Raw genomic sequence first — 20,041 nt, forward strand, 5'->3', positions numbered from 1 at the left:
GAGGTTGAAGGAATTGTTAGTAGAGCTCTGAGACAGGATTATTTCGATGCACAGATCTGGGGAAGGGTACCAAAAATGTCTGCAACATTGAAGGTCCCCAAGAACACATTGGCCTCCATCATTCTTAAATGGAAGAAGATTGGAACCACCAAGACTCTTCCTAGAGCTGGCCACCCGGCCAAACTGAGCAATTGGGGGCGAAGGGCCTTCGTCAGGGAGGTGACCAAGAACCTGATGGTCACTCTGACAGAGCTCCAGAGTTCCTCTGTGGAGATGGGAGAGACTTCCAGAAGAAAACCATCTGTGCATCATTCCACCAATCAGGCCTTTATGGTAGATTGGCCAGATGGAAGCCACTCCTCAGTAAAAGGCACATGACAGCCTGCTTGGAGTTTGCCAAAAGGCACCTAAAGGACTCTAAGACGATGAGAAACAAGATTCTCTGGTCTGATGAAACCAAGATTGAACTCTTTTGCCTGAATGTCATGCGTCACGTCTGGAGGAAACCAGACACCGCTCATTACCTGGCCAATACCATCTCTACGGTAAAGCATGGTGGTGGCAGCATCATGCTGTGGGGATGTTTTTCAGCGGCAGGGACTGGGAGACAAGTCCAGATCGAGGGAAAGATGAACAGATCAAAGTATAGAGAGATCCTTGATGAAAACCTGTTTTTGCTTTGTCATTATGGGGTATTTTGTGTAGATTGATGACTGAGAAAACGATTGAATCCATTTTAGATTAAGGCTATAACGTAACAAAATGTGTGAAAAGAAAGGTGTCTGAATACTTTCCGAATACACTGTATCTCAGTAACAAAACAGATACAAGAATAATGGGTTCTGCTTTATTTTACTGTTGACTTGTATTTATATTTGCATACAAACGACCTGCTAAAATGGTAATTATCTAAAAATGGCCTAATTATTACTTTTCAGTTTCTGTGATGTAAATACTATCTGAAATACAAATGCCAAATACAGTATTTCCCATTAAATGAAATGAAAACAAAGATCAAAGATTTACTGAAAAAAGAAAACATTCCTGGGTGTAACAAATTATATCTTTATCAGCCAGTGGAATGAAACAATATGTACCACTTATCCCTATAAGAGTAGAGAACCACTGAGATCAGATAGTGGTGTGGGAAGAGACCAGGGAGAGAGCATCACCATCTTCCTCTGGGTTGTAGTATTATTGGCCAGAGGAGATGATAGCCACATTCCAGAGAGAGGTCTAAGGCCGGGGCCAGAAACAGATGGCTGATAACGTTGGTTTGTTACCAATACTTTAATTAGGTGATAAGTATACATTGTCACATATTACACACAAATGATATAATCTGATCCCTAACTGGATTGTGGTCCCAAACTGGACACAAAGGGGTGCACATTTTGTTTTCTGCCGCTGATTCAAATGATCAAATGACCGAATTTGGGAAACCCTGGGTTAGATTGTCTGCACCAAGATTGGTTGGGGATCAATCCTTGGTCGAGTCATACCAAAGACTAAACATGGGACCTAATGCCTTTCTGCTTGGCACTCAGCATTAAAGGGATAGTCTGTGATTTTTGCAATGAGATGTATCTGCGTGCAGTTTGAAGGAAATTGCTAACTAGCATTTCCTTAATTGCTAACTAGCATTAGCACAATGACTGGAAAAGTCTACAGGAACAGCTAGCAAACTATCACTAACTTCTTTCATACTGGACGCAGATACATAAAAACAGTATCCACGAGTTGATCTCACTCTGGGGAAGTAGATAAAATTCTCTGTGTGTGAACTATTTCTTTAACAAGATGGATTGGGGGTAAAGCCTTGCGACAGACTAGCATCCTGTCCAGCAGGTGTACCTGTACATCAAGCTGCCTCACGCAGTAGAAACAGGAGGAAGGCTCCTGCCCCTATGGGCCGTTCTGGCTCAGACAAGGCTTACTCACTTACTAAGCTGGGAGGTGAGGATACTGTGCATTTCATTTAACCTTTTGTGTGTCTTCCTCCAAATATTCTTGTTTGCATGTCTTCGTGCAAACAACGAATTAAGCATCTATCCGTTAGAACTTCAACCTCATTTAAAGTTCTGACCTACGTAAGAAAAAATCTTTCCGTTGTCCGTCAACCCCCATAGAAAAACAGTATGCTAAATATGTATTTGGAGGATAGAACATTTCCGTCTGAACGCGGCCCACGACAGCTTTATGCAACAGGTGGAATTAAACGTCTAACTAAGTTCTATAAATGACTACCTGTTTGGCTTAGTCAAAACTGTAGGGAATCAAGGATGATCTATTCACACATGAATCATACGCTAAATGTGGCTGGTATTGAAATTGCTTGAGAGAGTATAGGGAGCCAAGATGGATGCTGCCCTTCAGCTGTGTAGTGGCAACAAGCCACATGACATGGAAACTGCACCAGTGGAACCAGGTTATGATTTCCTGCTTTCGTGGCACAGAGATGTGGGAAATGGGGGAACACAAGTGATAGGAGGTTCATGACCCGGGAAATGCATCCTCTTAGAATTACCTCATCTTTTCCAGAGACTCTTCAACAACTTTCCCCTCCAGCCAAGAATGATAGACCATGGATAGCGCTGGTCCAGGGCGTTAGTGCTTTTAGAACGTGCACCAACGCCGTTGAACAAGAGATAGACCATGGATAGCGCTGGTCCAGGGCGTTAGTGCTTTTATAACGTGCACTAACGCCGTTGAACAAGAGATAGACCACGACAAACAAAGGACGGCATAATGTTATTACAGCCGTGGCACAAATTAAAAGCACAAAAAAAGACACTTCTCCCTTTCCAAGAGACTAGCCCAGTTGCAAATCTACATTTTGAATGACATGACAATCCATTGCAAATGAGCTAAAGTTGAACAAGAGTTAGACACATCATTCACTATTTGGTTCTAGATGAGCACTGCTACCAAATGAGATTGATTGATTATATTATTTCATTATGTATATGAATCATACAGCCAACATTCATGACAACTTCTTACTGCAGGGTCAGTCAGAGGAGTGAAATCTCGGTGTGCCCAGCTGTGCACCCTTGGGCAGGACACTCCATCAGAATTCCTTTGGTTCTCTTGGTTCTAAGCCAGCTGTGTAAATGGCTAATGTGTCGAAACAGTAAGTGATCTGAATAAAATACAACTGGGAGTCCGTATCAGCAATGCAAAGCTTGTCGCTGTGTAACTCATCCTTACCAAAAACAATACGTATTACTAATGCTTTCAAGGTGCTATAGGCCCCAATTGAGGTTAGGAAGGACAAAACATCAACCCAACACAGTCTTTGCTGTGCTTCTACCTCACAGGACAGATATTGAGTTAGGGCACTTAGGGGAAATCATGGAAACAAATGTGTATCAAGTATCCAGGGGAGAATTGGGAAAGAGTAAAACTATTTGGGGCTACTGCTGCCGCGCATGGTTCTCGCCCACTCCCAAGGGGTCTGTCATTTCCGTTAGTTTTGTTCGGGCTTAGATAACAGAGAGTACAGTATGCTATCAACTATTTGGCTTCAGTTATGCCCCAGTCCAAACATTGGCGTATGTTTTGTTCTATTTTCCTTAATCTACTCAGTGTTGTTTTCTAAATACTCATAGTATCGCCTTATGGATGAAAAGATGGAACTGAATAACACAATGAAAATGACTAAACCATTACTACTAATTTCAAGAAATTCCATCCTTTTAAATGGCCTGGTATTTTAGACACAAAAACGGCACTGGGGAGGCTACAAGACAAATGGCTCAGTCTCTAGGTATTCTCAGTCTTTGGTCCCTAAAATAAGAGCGTCAATTCCTTTCAGCCTAACAGACACAGCTGTGGAAACATGCTTGCCATGGCTGAGATGTTTGACAGTCCTACTGAGGGGGAGGTGGCCCAAGCATGTCCAGTTGGCTGACCACTCCCAAAACAATGTACACACCATCACCCAACCATTTATTTTTTACTTTTACATTTTAGTCAACGCTTGTATCCAGAGCGACTTACAGGAGCAATTATAGTTAAGTGCCTTGCTCAAGGGCACATCGGCCGATTTTTGACCGGCTCAGATATTCAAACCAGCGACCTTTAAGTTACTGGCCCAACACTCTTTACTGCTAGGCTACCAGCCGCACGCACGCGCACAACCACACACACACACAGCAGCCCTCACCTGTCACCCCTGTGGTGGCAGCTGTCCCCCAGCCTTCCCCCCTCCCCTCCCCATTCCCCTCCTCTTTTACTGACCATCGCCTGCCCTGCTAGAAAACAGGATACCACCCTCTCCAGCACCTGTTTCACTATAACACATGCTGTTGTGTCCATTTCGAATAACAGCCCCAAACACACCAGGTATCAGTTTATGTCATGACATTCATTGTCTTTTTAATAATTGATTCTTAAGATGCCTCTAAGACAGGACTATCTATCTCGAACAAGTAGAAGATTTTAAAAGCAGTTTGTAGTTAAAAAAGGGCCCGTGGGTAAAATGGCCGTTTGCTTACAGTGGAGGGGACATGCAATATCTGTGCAGTTTGAGCATGACTGTTTTATCAGTCATTTGACTGGATGAGCATATAATGTAAAGGAGAGTTTGGGGAAAATGGAGCCTGAAGGTCAATTCAAGACAGAACTCTGAAAATAATCTCTCCTTAACACAACTGATGTATTTATTGTGAAACCATCAGGGCACATATAAATAATTGTTCCACTGCTCCCTGAACAAGTGATACTCATTGAAAGGGATGCCTTGGTTTTATGCACCTGCTACACGGTCAACTCAATTGACATGAGAGGCTAATGCAACAACATTTGTGTAGCTGCACGGACACTCAAACTGAGAAAAACAAAAGACAAAAAGAACAACCTAAAGATACTGGAAAATATGTCGGTTTAGGATATGCCATGATATCATCATCTTGTAATTTGCAGGGCAGAACGCATCATTTGGAAACCAGATATGATGTAATATTTTGATGTACTATTTTGTCTGTGTCTGCTGGTAGGAACCTGAGTGATTAAAGGCCTTTACACTATCTTCACCCTTATTATAGGTTCAGTGAGACACAAACGTTCCACATGTGACTGCACACTGTATGTGTACAAGGCTAAGTTGGAAACTCATTCAAATGTTGGTCCAATTTTAAACGAACAACAAGTTTTAGAGCTTATAAAGATGCTTTAATGCGTCTTGTGTATGTGTGTGTATGTGCTTGCATTCGTCCATGTGTGTGATATTAGACAGATGGATGGGTTGTGTGTGTGCATGTGTGCTTGTGTCTTTCTGCATTCACAAACTGTGAAGTGTTTTCCCATTGCAAAGGGACCCCGCCCTTTCAGACAAGGCTGAGTGGGGAAGGCAGACACTAGGTCTGCATACAGCAAATGGTCTTAAGAAAAGAGCCTGCTCCATCAAGCAAAACCTAATAGGAAAATGCACTAGAGTGCCACACTTAATTGCCACTATGCCATGCAAAGCCTGATCAAACACACTTCCGGAGAACCATTAAAACCCCAAATAACTTGAACCAAACATTTCACTCAAGTCCTGTTGTTTAGAAAAAGTACTGATTCAGTAATATGAAGTCCCATAGAATAACCACAGTGTAATTCAATTACAGGTCTTATTACAAATCCTTTATATCCTATGCCACCTTTAACAGTGCATGTTTTCCTTTGTTTTTCACCGTGGATATTTGACAACTTCAGTTCCCACTGTGGCTGACAATCAGGTAAGCACAGTGTGGCCATGCTAACATGCCACCACTGGAACTAGGAAGTTATTGACTTCATTAACTGCTATATGGAGTGGAGTGGTTGCTTGAAAAATAGATGCTTGCAGTAGCCTAGGCCTATAGCTTCACTACTATAGAACCCGAGTTTTTTGCTCAGTAAAATCCCTTTGTATAACCTACTCTTCTCCCTCATTGCTCACATTTTAAATGTTGTTTGAGTCCTTCTGTGACTGGGACATTGAGGACTCGACTCGACCAGGTCGCATTAGTGCTGCAACGTTGGAGAGTCTGAAGAGTCCTCTGCATCACGACAAGAAGGCCGCATGTAGCATCAACCGCAAATATTTACAGTCCACCAAATAGAGAGACACAAACGACATGTTGACGAGATACATGTAAAGTATTTGATCATTAGCACATACTAAAGAAAACCATGAAGGTGAGGCTTCATGTCTTGGAAGTTATGTTTTGAGGAGGAGCCGACCACTTACGTTTTGATAGTTACTGTATCATCATCGCATCATGCAATTAAACATTGTAGCTGCCAACGTAATATTAGCCTTCTGCGGCCATTTCAACAACCGATACACTTCACCTAAAATGAGTAATATTGTCTATATCAATAACCCCAAATCATCAATCAACAACTACGCACCACGTAAACCAAGGACCATAAAATGGGGGGATTTTTTGTTATTTTGCACAACCTAAATCAAACATAATGTTAATGCCACAGTTAGCCTGTCTTTCGAACTGTACAGAATAAACAAACGTGCTAAATCATTGCCCTCGCAGCATCACCCTGGGCTACCTTCCGCGCAGCGCCACAGATCCGCACGACCACGCCTGTTTGCATCCATTCTACTCTACCGTTATTCCACCCATAATGGAACAGAACACCATGGAAATCGATAGATATCAGACACTATACAAATGAAATATAATCCAAATTGCGCATAATGTATAATATATGCCTTTAAATAAAGGTATTTCTGATATGAACAGTAGGCCTACAACATCAACATGTCTAATGGTGTTAATTGCGCAGGCCTATGAAAAAAAACAAAGACCGACAAAACATAGTTTAAATCGTATGCATATATACGTGAGTCACGATTTAATATTTGCTTGATTTCAAAATTTTCCATCATCTCCCAGTAAGTTTAGGTAACCTATTTGCTTTGTAGCCAATCTGTGTAACGGAAACTGTCTAACCTCGGCTAAAATTACAACACAACTGGCAATGTGATGAGATAAACTCGTCTGTTTGAAATAACACATTTATTTGACTTACCAATCAAATAATAAGGAACGAACTTCACCTCCTTGAGAGTCCGCAACGGGCAAACGAGAGGCTGGGCAACAAGAGCTGGGAGTGACTGGGAGAATCCGCACTGCCGCCCCCAAATCCAGCAAAAACTGTAGTGCTGCACTGAATTTCGAAGGGGCGGGGATTATAGAGAGCGAAGTAAACCTATCGCCGAGGACTGGCCTACACCATTAAAAAAAGAAGCTATATTTGATATCGATTATGTTTAAAATATATATTAAGTTTGCAGACATATATGTCCTTTAGTTAGAAAATGTTCCTTCTGTACACTAAATGTGTGTCACTTTGTGGATTTAAGATGTGTCATTTCCAGTTTTAATGTAGGACTGCAGGCCCTAAAGACACTGAGGCTATCGAAGATAATTACATCTGTGAGTCATATCTACAGTACAACACATTTTCTACACCTCAATTGTACATGTGAAAAGTGAACTTGTAATATTCTCTTTCATTCATTGCTTGTAGAAGGACAGGGTGTGTCATGATTCTGACTGGCCCTCATCTTGTTCATCCATTGTGCACGCTTATCAATAATGCATTGCAGTCATACACAGGACGTCATAATGGATCTTCAGAAGGACCTCTGATCTACAGTGCCTTCAGAAAGCATTCATACCCCTTGACTTATTCCCAATGTTGTTGTGTTACAGCTTGAATTCAAAATGGATTCAATATTTATTTTTTTCTCACCCATCTATACACAATATCCCATAATCACAAAGTGAAAACATGTTTTTAGACATTTTTGCAAATTTATTGAAGATGAAATACAGAAATATCTCATATACAGGTGACGATTACAGCTAAGCTTTGCACACACGGATTGCAAAATATTTGCCCAATATTCTATATAAAATTATTCAAGCTCTGTCAAGTTTATTGTTGTTCATTGCAAGACAGACATTTTCCAGTCTTGACATAGATTTTCAAGTCAAAACTATAACACAATGTCATCTTGGTAAGCAACTCCAGTGTAGCTTTGGCCTTGTGTTTTAGGTTAGTGTCCTGCTGAACAATGATTTCATCTTCCAGTGTCTTCATTTTTATTTATGTCAGTTTAGAACAAATTCTTATTTACAATGACTGCCTAGGAACAGTGGGTTAACTGCCTTGTTCAAGGGCAGAATGACAGATTTTTACCTTGTCAGCTCAGGGATTTGATCTAGCAACCTTTTGGTTACAGGCACAACACACTAACCACTAGGCTTCCTCAGTCTGTTGGAAAGGAAATTGAACCCAGTTTTCCTCTAGGATTTTGCCTTTGCAAAATTTGAATGACATGTTTTTAAATGCGAAAAATCAAATCACATTTTATTAGTCACATGTGCCAAATACAACAGGTGTTCACCTTACAGTGAAACGCTTACTTACAAGCCCATAACCAACAATGCAGTTAATAAAAATATGGATAAGAATAAGAAATAAAAGTAACAAGTAAAGAGCAGAAGTTGTCTGGGTAGCCATTTGATGAGGTGTTCAGGAGTCTTATGGCTTGGGGGTAGAAGTAGTTTAGAAGCCTCTTGGACCTAGACTTGGCACTCCGGTACTGCTTGCCGTGCGGTAGCAGAGAGAACAGTCTATGACTAGGGTGGCTGGAGTCTCGGACAATTCTTAGGGCCTTACTCTGACACCGCCTGGTATAGAGGGGCTGGACGGTAGGAAGCTTGGCTCCAATGATGTACTGAGCCATTCGCACTACCCTCTGTAGTGCCTTGCAGTCGGAGGCCGAGCAGTTGCCATACCAGGCAGTGATGCAACCAGTCAGCATGCTCTTGATTAGTCATCTCCTTTGTCTTGATCAGGTGGAGGGAGAGGTTGTTTTCCTGGAACCACGCGGCCAGGTCTCTGACCTCCTCCCTATAGGCTGTCTCATCATTGTCATTGATCAGGCCTACCACTATTGTGTCGTCTGCAAACTTAATGATGGTGTTGGAGTCATGCCTGGCTGTGCAGTCATGAGTGAACAGGGAGTACAGGAGGGGACTGAGCACGCACCCCTGAGGGGCCCCTGTGTTTAGGATCAGTGTGGCAGATGTGTTGTTACCTACCATTACCACCTGGGGGCGGCCTGTCAGGAAGTCCAGGATCCAATTGCAGAGGGAGGTGTTCAGTCCCAGGGTCCTTAGCTTATTGATGAGCTTTGAGGGCACTATGGTGTTGAGCTGTAGTCAATGAATAGCATTCTCACATAGGTGTTACTTTTGTCCAGGTGGGAAAGGGCAGTGTGGAGTGCAATAGAGATTGCATCATCTGTGGATCTGGTGGGGCGGTATGCTAATTGGAGTGGGTCTAGGGTTTCTGGGATAATGGTGGTGATGTAAGCGATGACCAGCCTTTCGAAACAGTTCATGGCTACAGACGTGAGTGCTACGGGTCGGTAGTTGTTTAGCCAGGTTACCTTGGTGTTCTTGGGCACAGGCACTATTGTGGTCTGCTTAAAACAGGTTGGTATTACAGACTCGGACAGGGAGAGGTTGAAAATGTCAGTGAAGACACTTGCCAGTTGGTCAGCACATGCTCGGAGTACAAATCCTGGTAAATAGTCTGTCCCTGCGGCCTTGTCAATGTTGATCTGTTTCACATCGGCTGCGGAGAATGTGATCACACAGTCTTCCAGAACAGCTGGTGCTCTCATGTGTTTTTCAATGTTATTTGCCTCGAGAGCATAGAAGTAGTTTAGCTCGTCTGGTATGTTCATGTCACTGGGCTCCTCTCAGCTGTGCTTCCCTTTGTAGTCTGTGATGGTTTGCAAGCCCTGCCACATCCGACGAGCTTCGGAATCGGTGTAGTACGATTCGATCTTAGTCCTGTATTGATGCTTTGCCTGTTTGATGGTTCGTCGGAGGGCATAGCAGGATTTCTTATAAGCTTCTGGGTTAGAGTCCCGCTCCTTGAAAGCGGCGACTCTAGCCTTTAGCTCAGTGCCGATGTTGCCTGTAAGCCATGGCTTCTGATTTGGATATGTACGTACAGTTACTGTGGGGACGCGTCATCAATGCACTTATTGATGAAGCCCATGACTGATGTGGTATCGGAGGAATCACGGAACATATTCCAGTCTGTGCTAGCAAAACAGTCCTGTAGTTTAGCATCTGCTTCATCTGACCACTTTTTTATTGATCTTGTCACTGGTGCTTCCTGCTTTAATTTTTGCTTGTAAGCAGGAATCAGGAGGATATAATTATGGTCAGATTTGCCAAACGGAAGGTGAGGGAGAGCTTTGTATGCGTCTCTGTGTGTGAAGTAAAGGTGGTTCAGAGTTTTTTTTCCCTCTGGTTGCACATTTAACATGTTGATAGAATGTTAAGTTTCACCTCTGGGTGAGGGTTTTCTTGTTTGCTTATGGTGGAATACAGCTCATTCAATGCTGTCTTAGGGCCAGCCTCTGACTGGTGGGATGTAAAAAAGCTGTGAAAAATACAGATGAAAACTCTCTAGGTAGGTAGTGTGGTCCACAGTTTATCATGAGATACTCTACCTCAAGCGAGCAATAGCTCGAGACTTCCTTAGATATCGTGCACCAGCTGTAATTTACAAAAATACATAGTTCGCCGCTCCTTGTCTTACCAGACGCAGCTGTTCTATCTTGCCGGTGCAGCGTATAACCAGCCAGCTGTATGCTGATAGTGTCATCGTTCACCCACGTCTCCGTGAAGCATTAGATATTACAGTTTTGAATGTCCCGTTGGTAGTTCAATCTTCCGCGTTGGTCATCTATTTTATTGTCCAAAGATCGCATGTTTGCTAGCAGAATGGAAGGAAGTGGGGGTTTATTCGATCGCCTACAAATTCTCAGAAGGCAGCCCGCCCGCCGACCGCTTTTTCTCCGCCTCCTCTTCACGCAAATCACAGGGATCTGGGCCTGTTCCCAAGAAAGCAGTATATCGTTTGTGAGCCTCGTCAGAGTCATTAAAGGAAAATAATGATTCTGCCAGTCCGTGGTGAGTAATCGCAGTCCTGTTGTCCAGAAGTTATTTTCGGTCATAAGAGACGGTAGCAGCAACATTATGTACAAAATAAGTTTAAAAAAAGTTACAACCAACGCAAATAAACGAACAAAAAAACACAATCGGTTGGGGGCACTTAAAACGTCTGCCTTCTTCTTCTGTGCCATCTTACAGTCCTTGCCAATGACAAGCATACCCATAACATGAATCAGCCACCACCAGTGATGTGTTGTGATGGAATTGCCCGAAATATAACACTTAGTACTCAGGCAAAAAAAATCAAATCAAATCAAATGTATTTATATAGCCCTTCGTACATCAGCTGATATCTCAAAGTGCTGTACAGAAACCCAGCCTAAAACCCCCAAACAGCAAGCAATGCAGGTGTAGAAGCACGGTGACTAGGAAAAACTCCCTAGAAAGGCCAAAACCTAGGAAGAAACCTAGAGAGGAACCAGGCTATGAGGGGAGGCCAGACCTCTTCTGGCTGTGCCGGGTGGAGATTATAACAGAACATGGCCAAGATGTTCAAATGTTCATAAATGACCAGCATGGTCAAATAATAATAATCACAGTAGTTGTCGAGGGTGCAGCAAGTCAGCACCTCAGGAGTAAATGTCAGTTAGCCGATCATTAAGAGTATCTCTACCACCCCTGCTGTCTCTAGAGAGTTGAAAACAGCAGGTCTGGGACAGGTAGAACGTCCAGTGAACAGGTCAGGATTCCATAGCCGGAGGCAGAACAGTTGAAACTGGAGAAACAGCATGGCCCGGTGGACTGGGGACAGCAAGGAGTCATCATGCCAGGTAGTCCTGAGGCATGGTCCTAGGGCTCAGGTCCTCAGAGAGAGAGAAAGAAAGAGAGAATTAGAGAGAGCATACTTAAATTCACACAGGACACCAGATAATACAGGAGAAGTACTCCAGATATAACAAACTGACCCTAGCCCCCGACACATAAACTACTGTAGCATAAATACTGGAGGCTGAGACAGGAGGGGTCAGGCGACACTGTGGCCCCATCCGATGATACCCCCGGACAGGGCCAAACAGGAAGGATATAACCCCACCCACTTTGCCAAAGCACAGCCCCCACACCACTAGAGGGATATCTTCAACCACCAACTTACCATCCTGAGACAAGGCCGAGTATAGCCCACAAAGATCTCTGCCACGGCACAACCCAAGGGGGGGCGCCAACCCAGACAAGAAGATCCTCATCAGTGACTCAACCCACTCAAGTGGCGCATCCCTCCTAGGGACGGCATGAAAGAGCACCAGTAAGCCAGTGACTCAGCCCCTGTAATAGGGTTAGAGGCAGAGAATCCCAGTGGAAAGAGGGGGCCCGGCCAGGCAGAGACAGCAAGGCCGGTTCGTTGCTCCAGAGCCTATCCGTTCACCTTCCCACTCCTGGGCCAGACTACACTCAATTATATGACCCACTGAAGAGATGAGTCTTCAGTAAAGGTTGAGACCGAGTTTGCGTCTCTCACATGGGTAGGCAGACCATTCCATAAAAATGGAGCTCTATAGGAGAAAGCCCTGCCTCCAGCTGTTTGCTTAGAAATTCTAGGGACAATTAGGAGGCCTGCGTCTTGTGACCGTAGCGTGTAGGTATGTACGGCAGGACCAAATCAGAGAGATAGGTAGGAGCAAGCCCATGTAATGCTTTGTAGGTTAGCAGTAAAACCTTGTAATCAGCCCTTGCCTTGACAGGAAGCCAGTGTAGGGAGGCTAGCACTGGAGTAATATGATCACATTTTTTGGTTCTAGTCAAGATTCTAGCAGCTGTATTTAGCACTAACTGAAGTTTATTTAGTGCTACAGTGCCTTGCGAAAGTATTCGGCCCCCTTGAACTTTGCGACCTTTTTCCACATTTCAGGCTTCAAACATAAAGATATAAAACTGTATTTTTTTGTGAAGAATCAACAACAAGTGGGACACAATCATGAAGTGGAACGACATTTATTGGATATTTCAAACTTTTTTAACAAATCAAAAAACTGAAAGATTGGGCGTGCAAAATTATTCAGCCCCTTTACTTTCAGTGCAGCAAACTCTCTCCAGAAGTTCAGTGAGGATCTCTGAATGATCCAATGTTGACCTAAATGACTAATGATGATAAATACAATCCACCTGTGTGTAATCAAGTCTCTGTATAAATGCACCTGCACTGTGATAGACTCAGAGGTCCGTTAAAAGCGCAGAGAGCATCATGAAGAACAAGGAACACACCAGGCAGGTCCGAGATACTGTTGTGAAGAAGTTTAAAGCCGGATTTGGATACAAAAATATTTCCCAAGCTTTAAACATCCCAAGGAGCACTGTGCACGCGATAATATTGAAATGGAAGGAGTATCAGACCACTGCAAATCTACCAAGACCTGGCCGTCCCTCTAAACTTTCAGCTCATACAAGGAGAAGACTGATCAGAGATGCAGCCAAGAGGCCCATGATCACTCTGGATGAACTGCAGAGATCTACAGCTGAGGTGGGAGACTCTGTCCATAGGACAACAATCAGTCGTATATTGCACAAATCTGGCCTTTATGGAAGAGTGGCAAGAAGAAAGCCATTTCTTAAAGATATCCATAAAAAGTGTTGTTTAAAGTTTGCCACAAGCCACCTGGGAGACACACCAAACATGTGGAAGAAGGTGCTCTGGTCAGATGAAACCAAAATGGAAGTTTTTGGCAACAATGCAAAACATTATGTTTGGCGTAAAAGCAACACAGCTCATCACCCTGAACATACCATCCCCACTGTCAAACATGGTGGTGGCAGCATCATGGTTTGGGCCTGCTTTTCTTCAGCAGGGACAGGGAAGATGGTTAAAATTGATGGGAAGATGGATGGAGCCAAATACAGGACCATTCTGGAAGAAAACCTGATGGAGTATGCAAAATACCTGAGACTGGGACAGAGATTTGTCTTCCAACAAGACAATGATCCAAAACATAAAGCAAAATCTACAATGGAATGGTTCAAAAATAAACATATCCAGGTGTTAGAATGGCCAAGTCAAAGTCCAGACCTGAATCCAATCGAGAATCTGTGGAAAGAACTGAAAACTGCTGTTCACAAATGCTCTCCATCCAACCTCACTGAGCTCGAGCTGTTTTGCAAGGAGGAATGGGAAAAAATTTCAGTCTCTCGATGTGAAAAACTGATAGAGACATACCCCAAGCGACTTACAGCTGTAATCGCAGCAAAAGGTGGCGCTACAAAGTATTAACTTAAGGGGGCTGAATAATTTTGCAAGCCCAATTTTTCAGTTTTTGATTTGTTAAAAAAGTTTGAAATATCCAATAAATGTCGTTCCACTTCTTGATCGTGTCCCACTTGTTGTTGATTCTTCACAAAAAAATACAGTTTTATATCTTTATGTTTGAAGCCTGAAATGTGGCAAAAGGTCGCAAAGTTCAAGGGGGCCGAATACTTTCGCAAGGCACTGTATATCCGGGTAGCCGGAAAGTAGAGCATTGCAGTAGTCTAACCTAGAAGTAACAAAAGCATGGATACATTTTTCTGCATCATTTTTGGACAGAAAGTTTCTGATTTTAGCAATGTTACGTAGATGGAAAAAAGCTGTCCTTGAAACAATCTTGATATGTTCGTCAAAAGAGAGATCAGGGTCCAGAGTAACGCCGAGGTCCTTCACAGTTTTATTTGAGACGACTGTACAACCATTAAGATTAATTGTCAGATTCAACAGAAGATCTCTTTGTTTCTTGGGACCTAGAACAAGCATCTCTGTTTTGTCCGAGTTTAAAAGTAGAAAGTTTGCAGCCATCCACTTCCTTATGTCTGAAACACAGGCTTTTGGGGCTTCACCATGTTTCATTGAAATGTACAGCTGTGTGTCATCCGCATAGCAGTGAAAGTTAACATTGTGTTTTCGAATGACATCCCCAAGAGGTAAAATATATAGTTAAAACAATAGTGGTCCTAAAACGGAACCTTGAGGAACACCGAAATTTACAGTTGATTTGTCAGAGGACAAACCATTCACAGAGACAAACTGATATCCTTCCGACAGATAAGATCTAAACAAGGCCAGAACTTGTCCGTGTAGACCAATTTGGGTTTCCAATCTCTCCAAAAGAATGCGGTGATCGATGGTATCAAAAGCAGCACTAAGGTCTAGGAGCACGAGGACAGATGCAAAGCCTCGGTCTGATGCCATTTAAAGGTAATTTACCACCTTCACAAGTGCAGTCTCAGTGCTATGATGGGGTCTAAAACCAGACTGAAGCATTTTGTATTCATTGTTTGTCTTCAGGAAGGCAGTGAGAAGTGTATTTCAATGCCACATACAGTATTTTGCAGTATTACTTAAGTGCCTTGTTGCAAACAGGATGCATGTTTTGGAATATATTTATTTTTTACAAGCTTCCTTCTTTTCACTCTGTCATTTAGATTAGCATTGTGGAGTAACTTCGTTGTTAATCCATCCTCAGTTTTCTAATTTCACAACCGTTAAACTCTGTAACTGTTTTAATATCCCTGAGCGGTTTCTTTCCTCTCCGGCAACTGAGTTAGGATGCACGCCTGTACACCATCCAAAGTGTAATTCATAACTTCACCATGCTCAAAGGGATGTTCAGCATCTGCTTTTTCTATTTTTACACATCTACCAATTGGTGTCTTTCTTTGTGAGGCATTGAAAATTGAGGGACCTTACAGATAATTGTATGTGTGGGGTACAAATATGAACATGGAATGAGTCCATGCAACTTATTATGCAATTTGTTAAGCACTACTGACCTTATTTAGGCTTGTCATGACAAAGGGGCTGACTACTTATTTCAGGTATATATTTTTTTATTAGTTTAGAAAATATATAAATTCCCCTTTGCCATTATGGGGTATTATGTGTAGATCAGTGAAATCTCAATTGAATCCAAGTTTTTATTCAGGCTGTAACACAACAACATGTGGAAAGGGTAAAGGGGTGTGAATACTTTCTGAAGGCACTGCACTTTAGGGTAAAGATGAGCATCAATAGAAATGGGAACTGGGAACTGATCTTGTAGCTGGGGGGCTGCTGATCTCTAATCCCAGGTACAAACCACTAACGTTGTGCCCTTGAGCAAGGTACTTGAGCAAAGCACTTGGAGAACAAATATACAATAAAATAACTATTCCTCTATTCTTTTATTCTACACAGTTGTACTGAAACCTGATATAGATCCATCACCTGACGCAGATCCACTATTCTATCTAAATGCAGAAAACTGGTGTGGGCTTCATCATAAGGACTATGAAAAGCGATTAGATAGCTCACAAAAACTGTATTCTATGGTTTCAACATGCTTTTTTTTCAAAAATTGTGTGCTGGCAAAGTATATTTAATTTGCTAAACGTTATAAATATAGTCTGTTCATGTTAACACTCCAGTACATCAGTCACAATCTATAGCCACAATAGTCACAATTTTAAATCGTTTTTCAGCCAAACATTCTTAAGTAAAACAACCTTATATTTTGGATAGTGCCGGCTCAGGCCACTAGCCACTAGGGGGCCCTCAACCCAACATTTTTGAGTTCCAATTTTTTTAGGAACAGTATATAGTAGAATACACTAGGTGCCATTTTGAAATTTGGTTGTGCATCTTTTGGAAGCTTTTCTCTTGTTATGTCAGTCACTGACAATCACTCAATTTGCCATATCAGCAACAAACAAACAAAATTGGTAGTTAAGTCTAGCCAGCTATCTAAACTTATAGTAATCATAGCTGAATACTGACAGGGCATGCAGGGCACGTGCCCAGGGCTCTGATTTCCAGTGGGGCCCCATTGATTTTATTAGACATTCTCACTCAAATATCATATTAACATGGCATAAGTCATGGCAAAATGTGTAGAATTGCAGGAAATTAGGTTTAAAACAGCAAGAATGTCTCTCCACCCCATGGTACAATGTGTAAAATTGCAGAAAACTTGCTTTAAAACTGCAACATTTCATCTACGCCCCATGGCAAAATGTATAGGATTGCAGGAAATTTGCTTTAAAAAAAGTTCTCAGCCATCAAGAGGGGAGCAACAAAAAATGTTTTGCTGCAAGGTGGGGAGGGGGGGTCAACCAAATCTTGCTTAGGGCTCCTGATTTGGGGTTAGAATTGGGTATGACAGTTGTACATACCATATACACTATTTTTCATTAATTGAAAATACCATTTAACAGCAGTTACTTTTGCAGGTTGAACCTTTTATTATTTTAATCTTTATCTTACTTTTGACCAAAAATGTAACACAATTGCAACCGATTTCTACTCAGATCTTTACATAAGGCAGCCCCTAAAGTGTTAAAATGCCATCAGTGCCATCAGTTGTTAGGCTCTGAGCCTGCAATTTGGGCTGGGCCTTGAACCTCCACCTGTTGACTGTTGGATCCCTGCCTTTGCAAGACAGTCCCCTCGCCGTCCGCATGCATAGCTCTCCGACCCTCCGCAGCCCTGTCAGAGACTGAGGAGATCCCCTCAAACCCTCCCTCAACCCCTCCCCTATGTGTCATGGGAGTATAGAAGCTGTGAAACAGCTGGCTGGAGGGATGGGTCGGTGAGTGGCAGGCGATGGCCTTGGTGCCTTTAGCGCTGGGGCCCGCCTTTCCGGAGTGGATCCTGCCGTCATTGAAAACTTGCTGCTGGGGAGAGGTTACCTCTTTCCCCCCTCTTCCTCCCCGCACCGCTGGCAAACATGACCCCTCGGAGTTGAGGTATGTGCTCTCCCCGACAGGAGACCATGGCCCAGCCTCGCTCCACACTAAAGCTCCATGTCGCTGGAGAAAGGTGAAACAGACATGAGCATAACTGGGGGGAAGCAGAGGGTGGGGAGGGTGGGAGGGAGAGAGGGATGGGGGAATGCAGCTGTGGCTGGGAGTTGAGTTCATCACATAGTTCAAACGCTGTCCAAAGTTGACGCCCCGATCGAGCAAAGGAAAGTTTTGAGAACGTTTGAAGGCTAATATTAATTTGCTTTGAATCCCATTTTGTTGTATTTCTTGGATCACATTCTGAGAATGTAAATAAGAGCATTATCAATTCATTAAAATACCATCACAGTATAACATTTGTAACATTGCAATATTACATTTGATTTTGGAAAAAATACTATACATTCCAGGCCATAACTAATACACATGATTTAACACTGAACCCATGGGCTGATCTCACAGACAGATTAATCCTAGTCCCGGATGAAAAACAAAATGCTTTCAATGGAGATTCTCCATGGAGAATGGTCAGGACTAGGCTTAATCGGTGTCTTGGAAACCTGCCCTATGAGTTTCCAGGAACAAGACTTTATTAAATGTTAGCTGCATAGGATAGAAAGCAGCAAAATGACTCTACTGAGAAATTGTATAAATCTTACCCTTCCTTGGTATGGTTGGTCCTGTAATTTCCTTGAATCATATTGGTGAATAAAAGACATGTGCTCGAGCAACACTTTTGGGCTACCAATAGAGCTCAGCATGGGAACTGTGAACCATAAGCCATGTAGTAAAATGTCACTCACTGCAGTTAAATAGTTACATTTTTCTTGCACAGATCTCCTTTCAGATGCAACTAAGCAACACAAATCTATTTGTTCTAATCCATACACTCCTTCAACCCTAAGTGCCAACCTGACATAGTATCAATACCTTTATTTGAGTCTAATGCAAGTGAATGTATAAGATAGAGGCCTAATTGGATAACACCAAACAGTCATGAACGTGCTTGCGCAAACACACACACAAGACACGCACGCACACGCGCTCACCGATTCCTGAAGCAGGCACTCTGTTGTTGTTCCTCCCATGTCTGACCAGGGCGTGTGTTTGTTGAATGGCCTGGTAGTCTTGTCTCTGAGTGCTGTCCTTTCTGTAAGGTGCCTGGGTGCTCACATCGTGATACGATGTATTGGGCCACCAGTGACACTGTTATAAGTCTCATGGAGAGAAAATGAATTATCATGGAATGAAATGTAACTAAACTGGAAGTTATTTTATTTATCCGGCATGGAACTAAACTGGTCATTGCAGAATGGTTACAATTATGAATAACATTTCATGGAACATACCTGCTCAGCCATTGTACTCTCTGTCTCCATGTAAGAAATGGGTGCATTCATGAACCTGACATTGGTTCTTATGAACTTGGCATTGTACATTTGTGGGGTATTGTGTATTTTAAGCTGATCATATTCCTTGGGATCTCTCTGAGCATATGAATTTACTTTATAGACTTTATCAGGGTCCAATCTGTCAGGTATCTTTTCATCAAATATCCTGTATGTGTTTGAGCTAAAAACAGAGGGAAAGAGTCAATCTACTTAAAGTTTGCAAGAACAAATAAACGGCAGCAAATAGGCCAACCTCCAAATCACATTGTTGCAATAGGACATAGCCTAACAGATAGAAACAATTCACATGTAACTGTATAGCATTGGGTTGTAAATAATTGCCTGCCGTAGAAACGTTTATAAACGACAAACACGAATTTAAAATCATTAAAATAGTCATTAAAATACCTCGTGGATTACTTGTAAGTGTGCACATAATGATTATGAAGAACGTTTATTGAATCAATATCTACTCAATCGTTAGTCATATGTCTTCTGAACATCGAATCTAGGCCTTTTACAATCAGAAATACTGTACTTACTGGAAAGACTCGCGGACTTTCTTCTTTCTTGGCAAGCAGATTTCAGCACACTGATACATTTTACTCATGATAAAGTGTGTGAAAGAAATTGTCGTGTGGACTTTGGCGGCGAATTCATTATTTCCAGGTTGCTAAGCAACTTAATTATTGCGCAGCGACAATTCAACTGGCGACACAAGTTGGAACAATAGTCAATGTAACACTAACCTTATCCTAGGTATAAATCAATACAAGATCTTGAAACTATTTTTGCTAAACCAATGTAAAATAATGTTAACTCTTGGATCATAAGTGACAACCCTTCCACAAATGCCAAATAAGAAATACATAGGATAATAATTTGTGGTAAATCGTATAACTTGTTGCCTATAAATTGTGTATGCAGGGC

At 42.3% G+C, this 20,041-nt stretch overlaps 1 protein-coding gene and 1 pseudogene across 3 annotated transcripts in view; both read right to left on the reverse strand.

The window, feature by feature from the left end:
* The window catches only part of LOC115142692 (spectrin beta chain, non-erythrocytic 1-like), a 93,138-nt pseudogene extending 86,012 nt beyond the window's left edge, over positions 1-7,126 (reverse strand). Inside the window, exon 1 of the transcript XR_010458769.1 lies at positions 7,024-7,126. The product of XR_010458769.1 is annotated as a spectrin beta chain, non-erythrocytic 1-like (transcript). The remainder of the gene's footprint in view (positions 1-7,023) is intronic.
* A 7,468-nt stretch (positions 7,127-14,594) lies between these two features.
* LOC115143590 (uncharacterized) lies at positions 14,595-19,799 on the reverse strand. Of its 2 annotated transcripts, none has more exons than XR_003865659.2 (5): positions 19,654-19,798; positions 19,070-19,292; positions 18,770-18,937; positions 18,380-18,486; positions 14,595-17,786 (listed from the first exon to the last, which is right to left on the reverse strand). XR_003865659.2 is itself a non-coding variant. In XM_029684091.2 (5 exons), the coding sequence occupies exons 1-5, from the start codon at positions 19,719-19,721 to the stop codon at positions 17,334-17,336; spliced, it is 1,008 nt and encodes a 335-aa protein (XP_029539951.1). In that variant the 5' UTR covers positions 19,722-19,799; the 3' UTR covers positions 14,595-17,333. The 2 variants fall into 2 exon arrangements, 1 of the variants encoding a protein (XP_029539951.1); XM_029684091.2 differs by having other exon boundaries at positions 18,770-18,926; positions 19,654-19,799.
* Positions 19,800-20,041: the final 242 nt, after the last annotated feature.

Source organism: Oncorhynchus nerka, linkage group LG15 (genome assembly GCF_034236695.1).
Source record: "Oncorhynchus nerka isolate Pitt River linkage group LG15, Oner_Uvic_2.0, whole genome shotgun sequence".
NCBI classification, from domain to species: Eukaryota; Metazoa; Chordata; class Actinopteri; order Salmoniformes; family Salmonidae; genus Oncorhynchus; species Oncorhynchus nerka.